The sequence below is a fragment of the Thunnus maccoyii genome, chromosome 23, assembly GCF_910596095.1.
Source record: "Thunnus maccoyii chromosome 23, fThuMac1.1, whole genome shotgun sequence".
Lineage (NCBI taxonomy): Eukaryota > Metazoa > Chordata > Actinopteri > Scombriformes > Scombridae > Thunnus > Thunnus maccoyii.
In genome coordinates, this window is record NC_056555.1 from 8,086,861 (window position 1) to 8,111,997 (window position 25,137).

Below are 25,137 nucleotides of genomic sequence, written 5' to 3' on the forward strand. Positions count from 1 at the left end.
TCTCTGTTTAGCCATACTCTCTTCTTATAATACAGTAATATAAAATGTTTTCTGTTAGACAGAGGATTATTTTTTTGGTCAGTAAAAAACAGATCTTGGGGCATTCCCGTGGCCTACTGTAGTTGCCTAAGTCACATACCATGTAGCTAATTGCAACCTCCCAACTTTAGCTGACGATTCGTTAAATGTAGAGTCAGTCATTCTGGAGAAAGATTGATGATTATTAGGCAACGACCAAAAGAGAAATATGGCGGAATCCAAAGCGATGGGTCAGCTGTACAGTTGCGAATGTACCTCTCACACTTCATCACGAGCACAAAAAGAATTTCGTCTCATGTGAGCACAACAGTCCATCCGCACTCTCCGCCTCTCTGCGGCCTCCACACTCCTCCCTCAACCTACGTTCAGCGTCTCTGTAACAGGGGCAGCTGTCTGTCAGCTGCACCTCCTGGGGAGCTGAGAGGACAGTGGCCGCCCAAACTGCCTTCATCAGGCTGACTGACAGCCGAGATTTACTGAACCAAAATAGTTTGCATGTCGGCTCTGCAGGAAGAAATCAACAGTGTTTGTATTTATTGATTCATTGATATGGTTAATAAGTTGAATACACATATCTGTTCGGTGAGAAAACACTTTCTATGTGAAATGGCCATGGCCTCTCTCTGTCCAATCGCCAGCCCTCCTTACCATTCAACGGGTGCTGGAGACAGCAGACTGTCATGTCCGCAGACTGTCATGTCCTCACACAGACAGCTGCTCTGATGACTTCCCCCTGTCCTGTGCACTAGCACAAACACCCCCTGCTGATTGGCTGGAATAGTGTGTGGCTCTCTCTGAGCCACTGAGTTGTCCTCATCATTAGTCCATCAGATCGAATGTATGTCCTGATCTTATGTATAGGGGTGGTTTGTGTACAGTGTCTTTGAGACCTGATGAAGATCCCTTTTGGGATCAAAACATTGTTTGCACAATAAAAGTGTGCAGGTTTTTTCATGGTCTCTTGATTACTTTCTCTCAGCCCAGCACCTCACTTACTGGATGTGCATTTTGATTACCTTCACCCACTGGGTTACTTTTATAAAATGTTACATGATAACGAAGAAACAATGTACAGGAGACTCTGCAGTCTCTCCAATTAAGACTAGACGTCTCGACGATGTGGTAAATGTGTGTCATTGAGCTTTAAAGCACTGTTCTGTCAATCACATAAATGCCAGATTTTCTAAAGGAGGTTTGTAAGAGCTGTTAAGTCATATTCTGGCATAAATATTCTGATAAGTAGACCAAAGGCAATAGTTTTGGCGTGATGTGGCTGGAGAGATTGATGTGTCAAACTCTATTCAGATGATCCATGTTGACTAGTAGACGCAATGTAGTTGAATCATTTGAGTAATTGGTAGGTACAATTTAATAATTTGAAAGATTTAATAATTCAAGGGAATTTAGTAGACTAATTTGATACAAATGTAATGAATTTGAGGGAACTAGTCCTAGGGGTTCCCTAGTTATGAGATACTGAAAAATAAAGTACTGTGTGCGACGTTAGAATGAGTGCACTGGAGATGTGTGCAGGAAGCATGCAACAACCCCGCTGGGCAGAGCGTCCAGCAGCTCTTCATGCACATTCTGTGTGGTTGGTGTATGTTGGGAATTAGGTGCAAACTGGTGACTATAAGCCCACCAGCTAGCCCACATTTATAGAATACCCACTTTTTTCTTAGGACTATAATATTGAGTTAACCCAAATGATGAAAAAAAAAAGTTGTTTGGTTGAACACACACATACACACACACACACAAACACAAACACACACACACACACACACTCAGACTATCTATATCTATCCCACCAAGCACCTGATGTCCATGGATGTTGTTTTTTGGGCTAAATCTGGTTGGGCCATCGTGACCTTTATTCAGCCTAAATATAGTTATTGAAAATTGGGCTGTAGTCTGTCTGATTTGGCCCATATTAAGCCCAAGATGGACCTCTGTTTCGGACCACAAATAGCCCTAATACAGCCATGAAAATAAGATCACACTGCAGCAAGTAGGGAATTATAGGCCTATATCAATGAAAACGTGTGTTGTGTATACTACACCTAAATTATACTTTCTAAACATTTTTGAACACAATCATTGCTGTTCAACAACTTAAATATATTTATATGAATATAAATATGTTTAAAATATGTCATACAAATAACTTATGACTTTACTGCTCTTTAATATAAAATGTATCCATAAAAATGTACAAGATTTTCCCGCTCACACACACACACACACACACATACAGGATACAGACTACCGGAGTGGCTTGTTTTGACTGATTGGTCACTCAAAATTCAAAAGTCAAAATACTTGCAGGTGATTGGGCATGGAAGAGGAGAAGGGCGGGGGTGGTGAAAAAAGGCGGACAACCTACATTTAGATCAAAACAGAGAGCGATGGAGACCCAGATACACATTGAACTGGGTAAGTATTAAGTAATTATAATTTATTGGGATAATACAGAAATGCATGTTTTACTGAAGTTTAGTCGAGCTAATAAGTTGCAACGTAACGTTAAGCTGAAGAAGCTAGGTTTCCGCTAGCAGCTAGTGCTAGCGCCAACATTAGCTTGTCAGTGTTAGCCTAGCTAGCACATTTTACTGAGCAGCAGAGTTAAATTGGATTTTTGGAGCATGTCTGCAGGGCGCGTTTACATCTCAGGGGAAAAGTTTATCTTTCTTTTTTGTAATGCAGCACACTTCTCTCTCCATACATGTGTGTGTGTGTGTGTGTGTGTGTGTGGCCAGGGCTCTAGAGGTGTGATTTGACGGTGCTGGTTTTACCCTCTTTGTGATCCATCCCTGCCCTGGCTTTCTCCCTCTAACTGGACCATCTTTGTGCTTTCTTAAATGTTAATTTCTGTTCAGTCGGACACTGGATTACATCGGGTAAAACTTTAATAGCCCCCGCCGGGTCGGTTTCCACAGCAGCAGGGGAGAACAGGATTCAGCCTTTAGACAATAAGAGCAGCAGCGAGCCGTGGATGTGCCAACCTTTAAAAGTTGTAATTATCAGTAACTTATTACTACTATCAGCTATATTTACCCATTTTATTATTGCAGGTTTGCGTAGATGTTGCATGTTTGAGTTCTGATGCACAGTGGGGTGACTCTGTGACCCAAATGTATGACAGTACATGAGAGGTACAAACTGGGGCTAGTTGACACCTTCATGACTGTCATAATTAGGGAAAAGGATAATAAAATGTCCCAAATGATTACTATTAAAATGTGACAAGCCAATGTCCTTGATAGTTTTTATCTTTCTCATACAGATGCTGAACACAATCTGACAGTAACATCTGTACAATAATACAACAGTGTTTTGAATTGACAGTACACTCATTTACTAGTTTATTAGATCCACCTAACCTAGTTAAAATGTTCAGTTTTTGTTGAAACAGTTTTAAATAAGTGGATTTTGGAGGTGGTAGTTGTAGTAGTATCATACAATACAATTCAACAGCATCACAAACTACTGCCTAAATGACCATAAAATAAAATGTTGTATTGCACTGCATTGGCTTCAGCTAGGTGTACCTAATAAACTGCCAACTGAGCAGGGTTCAACATTAATGTTTTGTTTCACTTGCCCCGGTCGGGCAAGTAGGTCAGAAATCTACTTGGCTGAAGTCAATTTTTACTTGCGCCTATACAAATAGTTTTATTTATTAGCGGTTATCAAATAAAACAAAGACTAAAGTTAATTGTCATGTTTAATCTTTATTTAAGTAAATGAAACAGAACAAAGACACAGTGTCATAGATGCAAAGCAACAAACATTCTTGCATACTGAAAATAGTATGACACAGCCCCTATATTTCACTGAATACTAAATGCTATTGATCAGCCCAGTTTCTTTCAAATAATGGAACAGACTCTCTAACCTGATGGCAAATACATTTTTTAGACTCATTTCTTCCACTCCAAGCTTCCTGATTTCTTGATCTGTTTAATGTGTCTTGTTCTGAAGAGTATTCATGGCAGTGAAAAATTAGGCTACATGCTCCACTGATTCCTTTATTTGACAGTGCTCACATAATCCTGAGGGATGTTTGTTTCACGCATCACACTACTAGCCTACTCAATTCTTGATTGGCTAACGGCGCGTGCCAATATTCTCCAATACGTGCAAGGGGAGGGGGCTATGCTGATGTGTGCCAGAGAATGAAAACGTAATTTATGATACGACAATGATGAAAAAATGATCGTAACATTGATTGTATGATTGAGCAAGTGAGTTGCTAGATTTACTAGCCCGACGTGGCATTTTACTTGTCCCGGGCAATCGTGCAAGCCTTATTGTTAAACCATGACTGAGTGTACTACACCTGTGTACAAAAATCTATTTTAAATGTCTTCTTTTTGGTATGATTTTTCAGAAATAATTTGAGGAGATGCCAGTGCGTGCCACTGGGTGAGCAGCAGGTGACTGAGTCTGGCCCGCTGGGAAAGGAGCACACACTGCTTGCACTGGTGAGTCAGCTCTGCTCCTGTTGTTACAGAGAAGTACACCTCAACAGCAGCTTGTGGTGCGCCAGGAATAGCCTGAGTTACTTCTCATGAGGACCAGTTTATTAGAATCTAAAGCTTCCGCAGTATTGATTTTTTTACCGCACAAATTAGCGAGGCCATACAAACATTGCAGTAACCGCCATAAAAAATAATTTAAACCTTATAAAATATAAAATAATTGGTTCCTAAATACTGTATTGGCCCAAATATAAGGCAACCCTGATTATAAGATGACCCCCCACCCCCTTTACCAACACCTGTTTTTGGAAGAAAACTTTTCACTCGTTATGAATTTATCTCTTCCATGGCAGAAAAACACGTTACACGAGCCTTCAAAAACTAACGAAACACCTTTAAGGCTTACTGACTCTAAAGCCCTTTTCACACTGGACAAAAAACCCACCAACACCCACTAACATCTGGCTTTTGACTTCAGTGGGAAAGTGGGAAATGACTGCAGTAGTCACAGGTATTTATCAGCTACAGCTCCGCTCTGCAGTGATGTAAATATGACACCCGGGTGCGCGCGCTAATTTTTGCCTCTTTTCTGGCACGATGCTATGACGCGCGATGAAGTTCCGGATGTCGGCGCATAAATAGCCAGGAAGAACATTATTGTTTTTTTTACAGTCTATGGGAACAATGTGCACCAGCGATTTTGTTTTTTGTATCGTGCAAGATGCAACACTGACAAGACAGCAAGGTGAGAGAACTTCTCCTGATTCAAGGGGAAGAGGAAACACAGAGACAAGTTACTGGCACTGTGAGGGACACTGTGATATACAACGACATATCGAAAGTGCTGAGTGAAAGAGGCATTGCTCAAAGCCCAAGGAAAGTAATAAACAAATTAAAGGCGCTGAAGAAAAAATATTTTGACATTAACAACCACAAGAGCAGAAGTGGGATGGGCCATTCTATGAGCTTTGCCAAAATATATTTGGCAACTCTGCACTAGCCAACCTCGTTAGGCTCTCTAGTTCTTTAGGGACTAGTTCTTCAGCAGTGTTCTCGTCATCTTCATGTTCTCCCAGCTCTTGCATAATAATAATGATTATTATTATCAGGCTACAGTGTTGCATCCAAGAGGATGAGGATGGAACAAGCTTCTGCTGCAATAACTACCACCATGGCAAAGCTGAAGGAGATAGACAGAGCTGCAGCAGGACACGACGATGCACGCATGCAGATGTTCACTCTTCGAGCTGCTGTTTTCCAGGCTCCCAGGCCCTGCACCACAGACTCCACAGCGACCACCACATGCCATATACCAGTATGAACAGAGCCAGTATGAACAAAACTTTATCAGTCTCAATCAGCTTATTCAAGCACTCAAACGAAACATGATGAGCACACTACCTACAGGCAGTTATAGTATAACTGTATAAAAGTCTTTTCACACTGACAGGATTTGTGTCAAATGTCAGTTTGTGTTGCAATATAATACTTGAATAGTACTTTAGTATTACATTTTTTCTACTTGCACACTGTTCTACTTTGTGTTGAACTGATAATTCATATTTTGTATTTTATATACATTTCATATATTTCAGTACTTCAGTTTTTTGTTGTATATCTTGAGCACTGGAATACTTCGTCACTCTTCTGTTGTTTTATAATTGTTCTATATTTGGACACTTGAATACTGGCTGAGACCTTTGTTATAAGGGAAAACTTATTTGATAGGTATTTTATAGGTATTTGCCTTTTTCTATAAATAAATGCTTTACAAAACACAAGACAAAGTTGATCACATTTGCTACAGAAACACAGCATAACTAATAATTATGACTCAAAAGGCATCCTGATACAGCATCGACACTGTTCACTCTGATAACACTGCTGTTAGATTGTCTATGATAGTGTTGCACAGAGCTGGGCAGTGTTAGGTCTCTCTTCCTTATACACCACAGCATGTGGTTGACCCAGACCCTCTGGTTGATCCACCTCAATGTTCCACTCTGGCAAAAAGCTATCTTTCTGTATTTCATGTACATTATGCAAAATGCAACAGGCAGTGACAAAATTGGGCATTAGATTAAGGTCAGTGCCATTCCTCTTCATTAAGCATCTCCAACGTCCTTTCAGTCGCCCAAAGGAATTCTCAATGGCCACCCTGGCTGAGCTTAGGGCGTGGGTGAAGTGGGTTTGTTCTTGCGAAAGTTGATGCTGGGGGAATCCTTTCATCAACCGTTGCTTCAATGGGCGGGCAGCGTCTCCAATGATATGCACAGAGATCTCGACTCCATCCACCATCTTTGATTTCTGTAAGGACAGAACACTACATTGACACAGACAGTAACAGTAACAATTTGAAGAACACCCACCTAGTCCAATACAATAAATCAATATATATATTTACCTCTCTGGGGAAAAGGTAGCGATTTCGGCACTCCTCTGCAGTGATGAAAAGGTCTGAAGGTCAGCCTGTGGACTGATTTCAATGTGAAGGACCTGGGCCAGATTTTCCACGAAAATCCAATGGATGTGGCGTTTTCGCGCGCTCCAAAGTGCCTTACCTCTCTCCCACTAACATCAAGAAACAACCGGCATCTATTGCAACAAAACCAGTGCTATCTGAGTAGAAACACCCTGCAGGTATTAGCTCTCCAGCTGATGAGACAGCTAGCTGCCTCCGTCAACCACCACACATTTTACAACAAAACACCGTACACACACAGCTAAAACATTATTGCCTCAACAAAGGAGCAGAAAACAAGCATCAAAACAATAGAAGAATATAGCTTACCGTATTTGTTTTTTCTGTTGGTATTCCAAAGGTGGTAATAAACACACATTTCACAATAAAACTGCAGCATGTTCCTGTCCGGCCACAGCTTGCTGAACCTACCTGTGTTTAGTAAACACGATTGGTGGAAAAAAAAAGTTGGCAGTTTGCAGGTCAGATCTGGTTTGGGTAGTTGATTAACGCATATTTTTGCGGGTTGGGTGGTGCAGATTGGCTCTTGTCGGCCATTGGCCACAGCACAGCAGGAGCCTCTGTGTGTGTTTGTGTGAGGGTGTGCATGTAAAGCAGAGGGGGGAAGGGCTGACTGACTGGGGGTGAGCGATGCTTTGCAGAAACATGGTGCAAAACACGACATTAGAGATCTTTTATGTTATTATAAGAAGTGTAAGTGAGGGAAAAGACATCACTTGCAATAGTCTCGCACTCGCAAGCGTGAGCAACAGGATGCTGACTGCACCGGCCACCGGTGTCACTAATGAGAAGGAATTTCTGATTCCTACATATAGAACCTTTAAGACACTCCCTAGCTTAGCAACATTAACGGTACAAATAACCCATAATGCAACACTCTGTGTAGCAGTCTAGACAATTCTGAATATGAGATGACCCCTCTTTTTCAGATGTATTTCCAGGAAAAAAACTGAATACATTTATTCTTGTAATAGTCTATTTTTATAGCCTCTACAGTCTAAATGTCTTTGTATTCCAGTGTTGTCATTGAGAGGCCGACTCTGCAGCGGGAATATTGGTTGGCATTCGGCGGACACGTCATTCTTTATGTCAAGTCTGAGAGAATAACTAATATCCTCTTACTTGAGCTGCTCACTCAGTGGTGAATCGGTGATCAGCTCGACGCTGTGGTGGATGTGACGTGATTGCGTTACCGTGGTAATGTGGTAACCGCGGCAGCTCTATTAGAGTCAAACCCTGTGATTTCTTTTCCACCCCAGCACCTGGAAAGGTAGGGAGAGCTGCATTTAGTGCCTTATAAGCCCCTGCCAGAAGATAGCTCTCCCACCATTTGGAACATGCCAGATTCATCATAAAGGACTTGGATGGGCTGCTCATACTGCCTCATGACAAGTTTTGGTGTCAGGTGAGGGACTGTCGACATTTGAAAATGTTGCTGAGACCTTTTTTCCTCTCTTTTCCTTCCTCTACAATAGTCTACCAAAGCTATAAAAATGTAAATACACTGTAGATTCAGCGGCCAGGAGCCTGTTACTCACAGTCTTCACTTCTCTGCTGTGGTCCATCTTTCCCACCAGGCGATGTTTGATGAGTCCCTGCAGAGGTGCCTAGACTTATACTTGCATCATGCTCCTCGCAGCCTCGACCTCCGCCTTGCCGTCCTCCCTGGCGGTGGCCAAAACGCAGCGCTCTGAATCAAAGGTAGAATGAGAAACCGGATATCAGTCAAGTGATGCTCCAATTTGGCTTCTTAGAGGAGACACTTGCTTGGGATTTTTCTGTATTTTCCAGTAATAGTAATGTCACTGCCAATTCCAAGAACAAAGCCTTGATATACATGATCACCTGTTGCACTGCGTGTGCTTCTCTTCCCTCAGGAAAACTTCTTCACCCCAGCTGTGTTTGGAGAAATTATCTATGAGAACTTCCTTTCTGACATTGCCAAAATTTTAGATGTGTGTGTGTTGTTTGAAAAAGCAACAGCCAGCTGCTGCATAAGATGATAGGTGGGTTGTTTCTTCAAATCCTATCAGTAATTCTTGTCACTGTATGGTATTTTGATGAGAAATGTCTCCATTAGGTTAAAATATGAGGTGAAAACTCTTTGTTAACTTTAATAATGACATCCTTTTTTAGAGAACATCTTTACCCAGCAGCTGTCCTACTACAGTGACTTGGATCAGACGGTACCCACAGTACCCACTTAGAGGTGAGATTAGATATTTAAAATACTCCTATTCATTTAAAAGTGAAATGAAGTGTTAGACTGGTAAAAAAAATGATAAGGTTTATTCAGGTTTGCATTTATTTTGGATTGGGCTATAAGCCAGTAGCCCACTCCAAATGATAATCCAAAAGTAGAAGTTTTCACTGCACACATTAGGGCTGATTACTTCCACTTCCCTGATTAATCCACAAGTGCAAAAATGCTAACAGTGCATTTTGCTTGTAAGCTGATAAGCCAAATACATTGTTAGCATTTTTGGCACTTGTTGATTAATGAAGAAGTGATCAGCCATGACTGCTTCAAGTATTTCAAATACTACTTTAGCTTTAGCTTTTAACTTTAGGTACTACTTGAGCTACATAAAGTATTGCTTAAAATACTTCAACTATCTAATTCTGCTGAAGCAAGAATTAAGCTTTTTCTAGTTCTTCAGTTCTTATTTCTCCTCTTTGTCTTTCTTAAGGCCTGCCGCAAAAAACACCCCAAGATACTACAGAAGACAGTTGAAACCTGTGTAGACAAGCAGAAATATGCTCGGCACAGAGGGACTCAGGTCAGTGTTAAGCATTTGTTAAAAAAAAATCTGATGTCACCCCATTTTCCTTTTGACAAATAAAAAAACAAAACAAAAAAAAAAAACAAGTACCTAATTCATAAGCTGTGAGCAGATATTGCATGTTTGCATAGAGGTGGCATGTGTGAGTTATGATGCACAGCAGGCTTGCGTTTGGGATAGTACTGTATGAATTCTAGTTCCACTGAAATGATATTCAAGCATATTGATACACAACAAATAAGAATGTGAGCAATGGTGCAGTGCAGTTTTTAGTTTGGAGTGAAGCTGAGTGAGTTTACAGTGTCATTGTAGTTCACTTAGCTGTGAAGTTACAAGGTATAAATTGCATTTGGTGACTCTGGAGATGATAATGTATGTTTTCAAATCAAATTTTTCATTTGTCAAAACCAAAGAAACTACTCCTTTGTCAGAAAAATTGACATCAAAGCTGCCTTGACCAGGTTCATTATCTGTCTTTTTTTTAGTTGTTAAAATAAATAAATCATTATAATGTAGAATTTGTGAGGGATTATTTACCTTAGTCCAGATGCTATCCTGTTGTTTTAACATCCACAATTGCTATTGTAGGTTTGTGTGAGGTTGCAGCGTATATGAAAGGCAACAGTGTCCACTATTGTAGGTGTTGTGGCACAAATCATTATTGCACCCTTCAGATTTGAGATTTCACATAGAAGAACCCACCAACAGTGATTTGTACTAGCTGCTCGTCACAGCTTTAAAAAAGAAGACTTCTAAATCAGAAATTATTCTGATTTTAATTAATATTTTTGTCATAATGCAGGTGGATGATGCACGCAGACCATCCGTGACTGAGGACAATGAAAGTCCATCAATGCTTCAGCACCTGAAGGGAACAGAAGCCCCTCACTGTTGTCAGTCTGCAGACTCTGATTAAATCAACAAATATACAACATGAACACAGTCACCTCTCACCTACACAAACACACCATCATCAGATCAGAGTGCTTTTTTTTCTCTTTTTTATCATTTTATTGATTTGTATCATGATGCCAAAAATTAAACATAAAAAGTGCATTTGTTCAGGGGCTTTGCCAGGTTTCTGTAGTAGCAAAATGTTGAGTGGAGGAAATGAAGTGAGAGAAAAGTACAAGGTTTATATCCTCCCCCGATAATGTATGTTTAGTTTATGGTGCAGAGGTTGACTGTACCACATTTAAGTGTGTAATTTTTATTTATTAGATTATAAGCCTAGTCTTGACTTTTTACTTACTTACTTACTTTTTCATACACACACACACACACCCAAAATAAATAAATAAATGAATAAAAAAGTAATGAGGCTTTTGAATATTGATGTATTATCAACCTTTTACATGTGTTAATAGTCCTATTTGAATAGTTCAGTAAATCAGTCATCCTAGTGACCACAGTGGTCAGACCAGTGGAAGAGTTACAGGAATGTTGTGTCATAATGTTATTGTTCATGTTAATTAATGGTGAAATATTTTAATGACACATTAACACAAAGCATTTGAATAATGTAATAACATTCTGGGAACATTAAAAAGCATGCTGCTGAAAACATTTTCAGGATGTTAGAGCATAATGTTCTAACAATGTTATCACTGAACATTTTAAGAGGGTTATCACCAAATAGTGTTTTAGAGAACATTATCCCAGAACATTCTAGGGACAAAAAAATAACAACTTCCTGTTGAAAACTTTACCAGAACATTACATGTAACGAGTCCAGGGTGTGATTTGCTGGGGGGGGGGGGGTTGGGAATTCCCCCCCTCTGGTCTATATATCCCTGCCTCTGCTGAGTTATTTCTATCCTCCTCATAGTGATATATGCTGCTTCTCTCATACACCATATAAAATGTCTAAAATAAAAATAAACTATTTAACAAAAATCTAAGTGCTGCAATGTTAGGAACAGTCTATAGTGCAAACAACAATAAAATCAGAAATGGACTTTGACTGTCAGTGCTGGTGTGACAGTAGAGATGACACTGCATCTAGGCTACATGATGATGCAGTAAATGGACCAGGTGGCTCCTTCCCTACTCAGAGATTTGCAGAGATGTGGGTAAAAGAGGGGTGACATGCCGTGGATGACTCCTCCACAGGAAAGCATAAGAAGAAGAGAGAAGTCCGTCATCAAAACAGTTTTCTTAGTGTGAAAAGCAGGCATACGCTGCAGCCTATTTATTTTTATGATGACAGCATATTGTGCTATTGCATGTTGTGATTATTTTCTATTCAGTATTGAAGCTTGCTGCGCACAGAGCTGAATTAAACAGCGACTTGCAAGAATGACAAAGTGTTTTGGCACATCTGGCTGAGTCGTGCTATCCACAGTACTGAAAGGAGCATTGGGGATTTAATTCTGCTTTGTTAAATTAGCATTTAATCTTTTGTTTTGTTGTATATGATCAAATCCCCTTTATATCCAGATGAAGAAAAGACAAGGCATGAACTTGACTTCACATTGCTGAGGGTAAAAATATTGCGCAACTTGATGAATTCAATTAAAAAAAAAAAAAAAAAGGATTAAAATATTCCTGCAAATGCAGTGGTCAAGTTTAAGTTTCGTAAATGTTTTATTTAAATTCATAATTATTTTCTAAATGTTACTGTAACAGCTGCAAGAACTAGCCTAATAGTCTTCATAGTCTGTATAGGCCCACTGGGGTTCTGATTTATTTCCATGAATAAAAACGTTTCAGAAACATTTCACAAATCGCACCCAGAACTACTCCCTTGTGACTTAACTATAAGCATAAATCAGTTTTCAGTCAATTGCTTTGGATATTAGGGAATAACAAATAACAAATAAGATGTGACCTTTGACCTGAGCCCTGTGGTCTGATCCCGGCTCACCTCTTATTAGTATTCACTGTCTACACTCTGTGGCCTAACTCTATTCTCTGACACATCTCTTTTCCTCTCCACTCGACTCCAGGCATGATATGTGTGTAAATGAGGATGTGCGTATCTGCAGGTCCTTCTGTATATGCTTGTATGTGTGCGTGTGTGTGTGTTTGTACAGGTTTAACTGTGTGTACCGTTGTATGTGTATGTGATGAGATATGATTGCTACCGCTGAAGAGCACTTGACCATCAAAAGAACATAGAGCAATCTTTTCCAGTGGGGCAATAATGGTCACCTTAACATCATCACGCGCTCAACCCTGTGGGCAATTGACATCCTTCTGCTTAAATGCGATTGGAAGACAACAATTTTTCTGTGGTTTGAATAACAATGCCAATCACTGTTTCTCCCTTGTCTCGCAATAAACCGGTTAAAGGCCTCCAGTAGACTCTGTATTCGATCAATTTTGAACGATTAGGTTTGCCAAGCCAAATTAGGTTTGTGGATCATCAGCCTTTGTGACCCAAGTAGCCTGAAGGTGTTTTTGCCCTCTTCACTTATTAACTTGTTTCTGTGCGGAGGCACTCTGACATTTTTGTCTTCTTGTGAAACAGTGAATTCCATGAATCCATTCAATCGGAGAAAGGGAACATTTTACTGTTCATGGTCTTTTCTTCTTTACAAGAAATCCGTATGATATGTGACTTGGTGAATGAGACATTTGTCTAGTCTTTGTAAAAACAGTGCTTGCTTTATATTAGAATGATTCTTTCTTTCATAACAGCCGGTCTGAATACATGTTAGGTACGAAAACTATACGTTTGTCCAAAAAAATGCATCTATTTGACATTTCTATTCTAGTATAAACTGAATGTACAAAGTGTTCTGGATACTTTTTCCAGGGAAAGAAATACCATCACTTATTGATCTTCCATATGAACCAGTCACAAGTAGGAAATAGATAGGTAGCAGAGTCGCAGCTGTGACAGATGAGTAAAAGACATGTTATTTTTAGAGATTTAATTCAATCTTTATATACACTTCACACAAACACAACACATCTAATCCTTGACAAAACAAACACTCACAAACTCATACATCAAAAAATATAGCAAGAACATAAAACGGACAAGTTCAACTGTTATATCTTAATATCTTCATTTAATAAGTATAATTCAAACATAAATCTCTACTAAGCATATCCATCTTCTATTGTAACTAATTGAAACACTTTGATTAAATTACATAAAATTTGACCTCATTATTATATTGGTTTGGCCTCCGCCTATTACTCTCCTATTCAACAAATTACCAATTAAAAGTCAGAGTTCTTTTCTTCTCACAGAAATGAATTGTGAATTCTCCTCACCTTCTGTGTTAGTGCATATAAACTATGACAATACTGCAGCTATTGTTCGTATTTTTCCATTTTTCTGTTGACTTACATTTGAGAGCCAGTGTTGCTGGGAGACCTCTGTCAACTTCTGTGCTACTGACTTGTATAGCCTATGAACATTGATACAAGACATTTTTTCCGCTTTTTCAACAAGTACAAAGGATTAGTTAACTACAGTTGGTGATTTAAGCCGTCTGTCCCTTTACGGCGCATTACAACAACATTTAGCAGAACCCGTTGTACAGTATTCCAGTCAAAAAGTGAAAAGCCCTGCATTATAGAAAGGAGATGATCAAGCTATTAGCTGTCTCTCTTACACTGGCCCAGTTGTAGTGATAGCAAATCTCTCCTTGTCATTCGAAACACAAGAAACATACGGAGTGCTGAAAGCCCCCAAGTTTACTGCCTGTATGGCTGCTGGAACTGAAGTGACATTAAGAACTATTATTCATGTCTGTCCGCACAGGTATTGCATCAGACAACAAACCCCCCCCACCAACCTCCCTCCCACAACAATCGGAGAATATGTATAGTGATTTATTAGCAAAAAATCATTTTAATTTCAGTGTATCTTGAAGTACAAATTTCTGCAAATGCAACTGATGACAAAAGAATTATTCAGCTTCTCACATAGTACCTCACTGTATCCTGTACAAAGCTGAGTGTCACAAAATGAACTCTACCAAATGCTAAAAATAAGACGATAAGATGAGTCCTGCTCCTAAACAAACTACTTCCTGCTCAGCAAAACATTCTCCCCGCAAAACAAAAGTAGTGGGTGGAGCCGGTGCAGGGCGTTGAACACAGAGGATGAGAAGATGGCCATTGAGAGAGAGAAAGAGAGAGAGAGAGAGAGAGAGAGAGAGAGAGAGAGAGAGAGAGAGATCCTCTTCTCTGAAACGGGCCCCAGAACAGCCTGGGTGAGCCGGGGTTTCATTATCCCCCATCCCTCTGTGATGAGGAGAAGAAAGGCGGACGTGAGAGAAAGAAAGAGAAAGAACAGAACAGAGGAGGGGAAGAAGAAAAGAAAGAGGCGTTTGATAGAGCTGTGTGGAGACCGTGTGTGAATGAGCCAGTGAAGGGCAGCCATTGTCTTGCTGCGACCTCAATTTGGTACTGTACGCTCCTCTTTTTACTGCACTGTCTCGAGCCACAATGCCTCCTTTCTCCTCCGCTCTACTCCCTCTCTCTCTTAAAGAAATAGGGGGATTAGGGCCCACTGAGGGGAACTGCGTGTCCAGATTGCCAACTATCAGGACCCTTTACGATGTGACAAGAAGGCTGCGAGATATCCTAGACGACGTTTGTCATTTGTTTGTGTTTACATCTCACTTTCTTCAGCTTCTCTTATTTCCCCCCCCCTGTAACTACTCGCCACAATTATTCTCACAGGTTAGCTTGGCACAAAAGATAAATGCAATTGTATCAGTGTTTCTAAGTGGAACAGGAATGCAATGTATTTTTGGAAAAGCCAAGGAGAAAAGGTGGAGAGGGTGAGAGAAGTGCAGGATGTAAAAGGAAGAAAGAGAGAGTGAAAAGGACAGAAAGAGTCACAGGGACAGAGACAGAGAGCACAGCTGTACTTCCTGTTTACCCAGGCCTTGTTTGAGACAGTGGGAAGGAACAGGGCCTGCATTCATCTCTTCTTTTCTACCTCCGCTGACCCCCTTCCTCCTCCCATCCCTCTCCTCCTGCTCTATTCTCCTTCAAGTCCGTGTTTTCTCTCTTTCCTTGCAGCTCTTCTCTCTTTCCCCCCCCCCCCCCTCGTCTCTTGCTGATAAACTGTATTGAACTCAGGAGGATGAGCTAGATTAGTCAGTGTGTAGCGCTATTTGGTAGGCATGGGTTTAGTACCGGGACTGATTTGGAAGAAGAATTTATTATTAAATGTTCAGACTGGCAGCTGTTATCATTGATATGGACTGCAGATATGACAGGGAGCGAAGAAACTGAGAGAGGAAATGGTAGAATGACAGATAGGAAGACTTTTTTTTAAGGAAGTTGGTGAACTTTCTCCAGGCGTAGTTCAGTTATTAGGGGAAAAAAAAAACCCTGTCTTTTTTTTCTGCACTGAAACATAGAGCAGGCACACACACAACTCTATTAGACAACTTAGAAGTTCGGGTTTGCTTTGATGGAGAGTAAACTAACTGTAACTGTACGCCGAAGCAGACCTTGACGCCTTGCTGAGAGAGAGAGAGAGAGAAAGAGGGGGAAATGGAGAGAGAGCAAATCCCAGTTGTTTGTTCCACCCACCCAAGCCGAGCCCTCCCTGACCTTTCTTTGTGCAGTCGGACATCAGACTGAGACGCAGCGAAAGAAGCGCTAGATTAAAAGAATTGTTTCTGTTGCTGCTGTAGTCCCTATTGTACAGAGGGACAACTATAGACATGGCTTCAGTCAATTCATCATACGTGTATTTATGCACAAACACACACAAACACACCCACACACACGGACGCAAACGCTTATACATAAACAGATATGATGTCAAAATGTCAGCATGACATGGCGGGACCCCTTTCATCTGAACGTACTATTTGTCGCATTGACAGTCCATCTATTTTGCAGTCAATTAGGTGGCCATAGAAAACTGTGTGAATGTCACTGAAAGGAACATATGGGAACAAGTCGTAAAGGGTGGTAACGGGGAACACAATGTTATAACTACCAATGTTTCTCTAATGTGCTAAACTTGAAAAAGAGACAACATTTTGGCTTTTTCTTTCTCTTTTGTATTGAGTATAATAATAGAATACAACTCCTTCCTGTTTTAAAAGTTAACTTCTCATTATGTTGCTATTTTGAGACTGTGTGCACATGCTGGGCTTTGAGTTTTACACATATTTACACATGTAGGTAGATAACTTTTTTTATATCCTTCTAACTGTGACAAAGAAAAAAAAAAACAACTGATGACAAGTGTTTACTGTCATTTAAATGACAATTCAGTGAAACAAGATTTCCTTTTCATTGGCTGTGAGCTGAAATTTCCTTTTCACGCTCATCACAAATGTAAGACCTTTATCTAACAAATGGCATCCAACATGCTTGTTTATCGCTTTAGTATATAATTCAAATGATTTATTCTAATTCTTTGAGAGGGTGTTGTGGTGAGTGAGGACACTGCCCTTCAGTTGGAAAAGAAAAAAAAAAAAAACCCGGCTGCATCTCGGCAAGCATCCTCTCTGCTGAAGTGTCCTTGAGCAAGACACGGTCTGCTCCGAGAGTGCAACTCCTCAGCTGACCCTGTGTTCTGACCTCCCTGTACTGTAGGAGAGAATAGCCGAGGCTGCATCTATCACTTTTTTTCCCTCACTGTATTGATCACCCAAAGGAGGAATTTTATGTTCGCTTGCCGTTCTCTACCGGGAGGTCAGTGCACAGGGTCAGCTTTGGAACAGTGCCTCTGGAAAATGGTAGGGGTGCATTGGTTCACGTAAGGACACTTCATTCACCACACGAGAAGGAATCAAACTCATCTTTGTTCTACATACACTCTACATAAGGTGTCAACTGTCCTGCAAAACTGTGTTTTTTCTCATCATACAATAGGGAGGTTTTGGGTCCATGCTTGTAACTCAGACAAGTCCTGAACCCTCTGGGGGAATCTAAATGGCTGCTGTCTCTAAACAACTTTTGACATCTATCTCCAAAACCCAACATAACCCTGAGTTAAGAAAAGGCAACTTCTTCTAATTTGACTTCATTCTTTTGAAATGGTAACTTTTGAAAGGTTTTCCGGGGCTCCAAGGTCATGGGAACAGGCTAACTCAATAACTCTGTGTAAATCATCAGCAAAATGAAAATCAGAACAGTAATATGCAGACGAGAGTTTCATGATTGTGTTCCCTGTGGCTAAATTGCAGTCAAATGCTCTGAATTCCAAACCAAAAAAAAAAAAATTATCTTCCAAAAGATTTACCTTCAAATTTCTAAACCATCTTTTTTTCAGCCCACAGTTTGCTGCATTCCCAAACCCTCCTTTGGACTTTCAATTACAATTCATTTTGATTAAACATGTAAATACACCATCCTTGATGGTGTCCTTTGTTAGCACGGCCTTCTCTTGGCTAAAAACCATACTCTCTTGAGTCTCTCCCATGTAATGAAGATTGAAGATTAAACAACAGGAAGGAGCCATTATTTTTGTCAGGGAATTAAAGTACCATCAATCTCACTTAATCACCTTCCTAATATCTCCTCAGACGCCAGCAGAAAGCTGTTTCGCAGCTCAAGGTTAACATGCTTTGTTCTGTGGAAGCAAAGGGAGAGGGATAGAGAGAAAGAATAGATGTTCAAAGCTACTCTGGTATGCTTCGGATCAAACTGTCCACAGAATGGACACAGATTACGGTAAACTGTGTTGTGTTGGTGAAGGGCAGGGCCAGGAGGTCGATGTAGAAAGAAATGACAGCTATTGTTTGGTCTGTAATTATCTCTGTCTGCTTATTCGCTCGCTCATTTCCTGTAGAGACAGAGAGAGGGACTGAGGGGAGAAGGGCCAGTGGTTGTTGAAGCCTTGTAGCAGGTGGTACAGTCTGTCCTTGATGACCAACAAAAGCTGCCCTGCTACTGTGTGAGTTAATGTACTAATTGGTGCATTATGGCAAACATTGACAAAATCACATACTGTGAAAGCCTTCATAGGTGCCTATGAATCACATGATTAAATAAGTGTTGTTTATAGCATATGCAGTGTGTATGTATGTGTATTCATGTTTAGTTTTGCCTTGCAATTCGACAAGACACGCCTCCAAGCAACAGTTTGGAGGAGTTTAGAGGAATAATCCCAACAGAGCAACTGGTACAAAGGAGGGGTAATTTAAACTGTTAAAATCACTTCTCTGCTAACGTCTGCATTTACAATTTGACACATAAAGTATGCCTTGTCTCTTTTTTTTTCTTTCTCCAAACAAAATGTGTACCTGAATCAATTAAATGAGCAAACTGACAGGTAGGGCTGCAGTTAAAGGTTATTTTCAATGTTGATTAATCCGAGGATTGTTTAAATTTTTGGTCGATTAAACTTCAGAAAATAGTTAAAAATTTTCTTTGCAATTACCCAGAGCCCAAGATGACATCTTTAAATGTCCACAAACTCAAATATATTCAGTTTACAATAAAATAAAACAGAGAAAAACAACAAATCCTCATACATGAGAAGTTGAAACCAGCAAATATTTGGCAGATGTTCTTGAAAAATGGCTTAAATTATACATTAATTATCAAAATAAAAAGTAAAAATGGTTGCTGATTATTTTTCTGTCAATTAGCACTGATTAATCAACTAATCATTTCAGCTTTATTATTGTTTGCCATATCAAATGAGCTGCACTTTCACCAAGATCATTAACTTTCATGTTTCATTTTCAGTTTCAGTTTCTTTTACTTTCACTGTAACATGGCCAAGTAGATAAATGGCTGGATGTTTTTTCATCTTTTTTTATGCTATTTAACTTACATTTATTGTCCTTTTGAATTAGAGTCATATTTGCTGTAACTAGTATCTTAATGCTGCCAGTGCCACAGATCTTCCTCCAGGGACTCTTCCTCTCTCCAATGGCATGTGACACCAAGGTAACTTTCCTGATGAGCTGACCAACAATCAGTGGTGGTAACAACGAATTTGACTTTATTTGACAATTCCGCGATCATAGTCTTCTTCATGTGATCAGCAGCTTCACAGATTCTAGTACTAGTGGGTCTGGAGATGACTTTAGCTTGAGGTTGTAATGTGGTTACTCATTCTTTGAAAGCTGGCTGTTCTACCACTGCAAATGGCTTTAAACTTTCACATATGAAACTGATGACAAGCTTGTCAACAGTTGCTTGTGGGACACGTTTTCTTGCAGCTGCCAACATCACATCTGGTAACCTGGCTTGCTTACTTGCTGGGAGCTTGTTTGGTGTGACTGTGGTCTTTCGCTGACGTGCTGCTGTCACACTGATGTCATGGTACTGGTCGGTCTCCTCTGTAAATATAAATATTATGTCAGTGCATGTTCAAACATGACCTCATCACATCACTGCTATTAACACCGAAGGGAAGACTCATTTGACTAGAGTAAATATATAAGCTAATCATGAATTGTTTAGCATGATGTGAAAGTATGGTAAATTTGGTTAAATGGCAACTGATTTAACCTATTGTAATTGAAAGTGGTTGTCCTATTTTTTTGCGATAACATTTTAAAGAATCGTAGTTTAATTTTTTGAGCACGCATGCACGCGTACACATTAGCTAGCTATGTCCTACTTGAATCCCAGGCTAACCGATGACACTAGAGTGTATTATTATGTTAGCTGGCTTTACGTTAGCCAAGCTAATTACCCTAAACATATCAAAGATGAATACAATAACATACAAATAGCTGTAAATCTTCTTACCTCAACATGTTTTTTGAGATTAGAGGCTGATATAGCCAATATCACCATACTCAGCAAAGTTTGTAGGCTGTCTCCTTTTCTCCCCCTGTGCAAGAAGAATTCTTCCAGGTGTGTCCACGGGCACTCATCCTTCGCCTTTTCTTTGTCATTTTCACTGTTTTCAATGTTGTTGAAAACAGTGCCTGAGCCTACTGCGGTATTTTGTTTTTTGTCTGTATTTCATGGTTTTATTTGGCCAGTTTGCGATTGGTTGATAGCCTTATTGGCTACAAAAATGCAGATGAAAGGCTTGGATGTATTTCAAATTGTAGGCCTACTCAGTAGTGAATTATGATTTTAAAGTAGTGCAGTGATTACATGGTGTAATGCATACTTAAGTAAGAGTAAAATTACAGACTCATACTCATAAAAGTAAGTACCCCCCCAAAAAAAGACTTAACTACAGTAATGGACGTAGTTGTAATTCATTACTTCTAACACTGGTTATGATGTAACAGGGACTAGTTTGCCTGTTTTACAGCATATTTTCCACACTTGAGCCTGAATGTCATGATGGCAGAAGTGATGGTGTGATTTATCTGGAGGGTCCTCATCAACACAGTTGAACAAGGGAAATATTACATTTTGCTGTTGAAAGACACCACACTGACAGAAATGGTTTAGAAGGTAGGAGTCAGGCAGACACATGATAATCAACTTTGATAGTGTCTACATGAGCTGTTGATGGTCTGGCTGAAACATGTGATAATGAAGCACTTCCCCTTTGCAGAGAGAGCTCATGTAACCACGGAAACCATGTGTAAAGCTACACAAAAGAGGCAAGTGAAAACGGATGGGGATCGAACACTCCAGTTGACTAACATTGATTTACTCCTTGAGAGCGAGAAAGAGAGATAGTGAGGGTGATGTGAGCAGAGGTTAGTGTTTCTAGGCACAGTTCATCTTCACTGATCAAACTCAAGTCTTCCCTCTCAGACTCTCTTGCTCACTCACACACAGTTACTCACAGGTGTGCACTAGTTCACAGGCAAGAGATTATCTTTACACCACTGCTCAAAATGTTTATGGTCTGTTGTTTCTCTAGCTGCTCTTGGCTTAACGCCAGTTTGTAAAATCTCATCACTCGCTACACTATGAAACTAGTTGTGTCAGCCGTGACAGGACGAGAATTTTTTCTTCAGATCACAGATCACAAAAAGTGTGTCTTCTTTAATACACTTACTGTGGAGAAGATCTTAAAAGATAGATTCACATTTTTTTCAAGTCTATCTTAAAATACAATATGGGTACATTTAAAGATTTATTAATTGCTGTAATAATATCTCCTGCCTATACTAGCAGTGAAGAAATCGTTTCTTAACTGGATTGCAAGTCCACAGTCCTGGTCCCAGTAAGTCAAATCAATCAGGTATTTTTGTTAATCTTTTAAACAGTTGTTAAACAGTGACCGTGGAGTATGGAAAGAGGAATGATTACAGCCAACAGATAACTCTTTAAACACACATACATGCATGTGAGTATTCTTTTAAGGCAAACTTGAAAAAATGTGAATCTGTCCTTTGATAAACATCTAGTATCAACTGTGAATGAGAATTTTTAAGAAAGTTTAGAAAAGCAGTTTGCATTGCTGACCAATTCGGTGTACCTGTCATATACCCAGAAGAGCTGTGCATGGAGACCTGCTGACAAGCAACACAATTCTCTCTTATAAGTAGATTAATAATTTATTTAATGATTTTAAGAATGAATCTGCAAAACTGGTAATGTACAAAAACAAATCCAAGTGCTTGTGATGAGTAAAGAGGCCTCGTGATTACGCCAAATGGAATTAATTTGATCAAGGAATTTTTTGTAACTTTTGTTGTGCAGATTCTTTTGCTTCTTCGAGTAGATGCACAATATCTTCTTCTGTCTTTTGGTTGTAGTTTTACTCATATAAATCATAGAACGACAAATTGCAAAATATTGTATTACCAGTAGTTGTATCTGTGGCATTGCTGAATTGAACTAAATATATTATGTGAAGTTTTTTGGGGGTAATTCATTCATTAAATTCTGTCCCTCTGGGAGTGTTGCTATCTACAGTAGTTTAGCCAAACATTGCCCAGTATATTAGGAAATTGACTTAAAATCTTGAATACAAACAAGGCTCTGTGATGTTAGCGTGTCTTTTCGAAGCATGCCACTAACACAGAACACAGACTAGCATCATGTCTGAAACATTAACCTAATATTGGTCTGTTTATGCCCTTGTGCTAAAACCAGAAAGCCTCAAATAACCCCAGTTCTTGTTTGTGCAATTGCTTATGCAATACTAATTATACACATCTGACCAGTAACACGTGATTATGAGAAGAATTGGCATCAAATTTGTCCAATAAAGCCTTTCATTAACACAGACAGACGGGCTTTTCTTTCCCGTTTATTAGGTTTGTATTTTTCAGTCTGTGTAATAAGGGATGGTACTGTCACAGGAACCCATCTGATTTGGTGCTCAGCCGTACACAATGTAACACACACACCAGACATCACACACAGACATGGACACACATGCCGGAGGACACAGTTGTAAGCTCTCTTCATTTTTGTTCTCCCCCCTGTGTAGTTTTAAGTGTGTTGGAAATCTTGTGTTGGGCCATCAAAGCAGCGCCCTGACCGTTAATGGCTTTACGGCTTGTTAGTTAGTTTTAGCCAGCTCAGGAGGAGGGTGTGTGTGTGTGTGTGTGTGTGTATGTCCATGTATGTGCGGTGAGGGGAGGTGTCGTTTGAATAAGAATAAGGAGGACAGTGTTCAAGAGTGTGTCAGTGGGAATTTACATGCACAAAAATGCTTAAAAACATACACGACTCGTATTTGTAGACATAGGAGACACTTGTGCATACACTCATCCAAGCAGTGAACGACTATATATATATATATATAGTGCAGATTGACTCATATACATAAACACACACAAATAGTGAACCAGCATGTCGATAGTCATCTCTTTTGCTGCCTCTCTCTCTCTGGGAGTCCGGAGAGGCCTGGCCTAATTGAGCTGGCCTCAGGAAGCCCATCATTAGCCCTGCTGCTCCGGTCACACATGGTCACCAGATGTGAGTCCAGCCACAATGGAACGCAGAGTGCCACTCTTTCTTTCTGTCTTCCTCTCTCTCTCTCTCTCTCTCTCTCTCTCCCCAGCCTAATAAACTGTCTTTTGTTTCCATGCGGCCATTGTCCGTTTAAGCCTACCGCTGCCTGCCATAAGAGAAGTCATCGGGGCCTGAATGGGATGCTTTGTACTGACAATAGACAGAAATAGGAGAGGGAGACAGCAGATTGAGAGGGACAGAGAAGACAGAGAGAGAGAGAAGAAAACAGGGATGGAGAGAGAAGGGGGGGGGGGGGGGGGGGGGGGGGAGGGAGGGTGCCTAGAGAGGATTTCAATGCACCCTCTGGAATTTTTATGGCTTGTTTTTGCAGGTTCAGAAGTCAGTGTCATGGGGCAATGAAATATACATCACACCTTTCTCACCTCCCTCTACCTGATGCAGCTCATGGCATGGCATGGCATGGCTGACTGTGTGTGTGTGTGTGTGTGTGTGTGTGTGTGTGTTTATGCATGTATGTGTACAGTATGAGTGTGCTATTTTGCAGCTCTTGTGAGTGCCAAGTGACCTCACAAGGATAGAACAATCAAATTACTTGTTGGTTATTTTGTTCAATTTATTTCCATTTGTTCTATCAGTTTGATCTGTAATTATTAGTCTGATTTACGGTGAGGACTCTGGTTTAGGCTGAAGGAAAGAATTTGGATTAGGTCTGTTGTCAGATTCAGAATCCTGGCTTAAAAAAAAAACAAAACCTGGCTGTGTTTCATCCACGTTTTTCAGTCATTTGTCTCATGCACGTCTGACAGAACAGATACACTTATATTTTTAATCACTACAGCCGTCCTCACAGCCCGTGGAACAGCCTATGTGTCACACTTTCCTTTCACGTCTTATGTCCATTTTTTTCCCATTTAGTGTGAGTTATTAAAGTGAATGTGTACTGGGCTCTGAGCGCCAAAAGCAGGTGACCACACAGCATCCTGTGTAGACAGGTGTTAAGATTACCAGATTTGGCAGTAAGGAAGGCTTGAAATGAACTAGTTTGGATGTAGTCATTTTGTACAAAGTGTTTATACCAGTTCCAAAAGGCCAGTTCTTTTTTTTTTTTGCATGCTTCCTGACCTCTGCACACCTGGCCAATAGCTGTGTGAAGTGGGCACGCTTATCAGATTGTTGAGATTATTTAGAAAGTTACAAAAATTGTCCGACATAGCTCGCCCAATTACAGCGGTTAAAGGTGTGGGGGAAATTGTTTCCACAAACCAACATACCCTTCATTTAAAGCATACCGACTCCTTAAGGCTCTGTAATAACCAGCAGTGGAAAAAATAAGGGCTGGCTGAGTGAGTATCATCTTTTAAATCTCTCTCTCTCTGTTTTTTTTGGTGGCGCATATTTGCCATCACTGGGCAATTGATAGTACAGAGGCAAACAGGAAATGAAGGGAGAGAGAGATGGGTAGGACATGCAACAAAGGTCTCTGGCTGGAATTGAATGGTGAACGTTGCAGTTATATGGTATGTGCCCTGACTGTTCAGCTACTGGGGCACCCCCACATCTCTTCTTAAAACATACCTCTATCCAAGAGTTTAACCAGATTTTTGTTTAAATT

At 40.1% G+C, this 25,137-nt stretch overlaps 1 protein-coding gene and 1 long non-coding RNA gene across 6 annotated transcripts in view; one reads left to right on the forward strand and one right to left on the reverse strand.

The window, feature by feature from the left end:
* LOC121890465 overlaps positions 1–11,872 on the forward strand; it is a 98,815-nt gene extending 86,943 nt beyond the window's left edge. For 2 of the 4 annotated variants that reach the window (XR_006093800.1, XR_006093801.1), the window contains exons 7-12: positions 8,265–8,410; positions 8,583–8,706; positions 8,883–9,011; positions 9,142–9,214; positions 9,696–9,785; positions 10,591–11,872. This is a non-coding gene — a long non-coding RNA (uncharacterized LOC121890465). Of the gene's footprint in view, positions 1–2,375; positions 2,476–4,432; positions 4,527–5,772; positions 5,854–8,264; positions 8,411–8,582; positions 8,707–8,882; positions 9,012–9,141; positions 9,215–9,695; positions 9,786–10,590 lie in introns of those variants that run through there. The other 2 variants (XR_006093799.1, XR_006093802.1) reach the window with 2 other exon arrangements.
* LOC121890463 lies at positions 5,851–8,627 on the reverse strand. Of its 2 annotated transcripts, XM_042402747.1 has the most exons (4): positions 8,544–8,627; positions 7,315–7,416; positions 6,928–6,992; positions 5,851–6,846 (listed from the first exon to the last, which is right to left on the reverse strand). In XM_042402747.1, exons 1-4 carry the CDS (start codon positions 8,568–8,570, stop codon positions 6,420–6,422), a joined length of 621 nt encoding a protein of 206 aa, XP_042258681.1. In that variant the 5' UTR covers positions 8,571–8,627; the 3' UTR covers positions 5,851–6,419. The 2 variants fall into 2 exon arrangements, 1 of the variants encoding a protein (XP_042258681.1); XR_006093798.1 differs by lacking the exons at positions 7,315–7,416; positions 8,544–8,627 and having other exon boundaries at positions 5,851–6,830; positions 6,928–7,221.
* Positions 11,873–25,137: the final 13,265 nt, after the last annotated feature.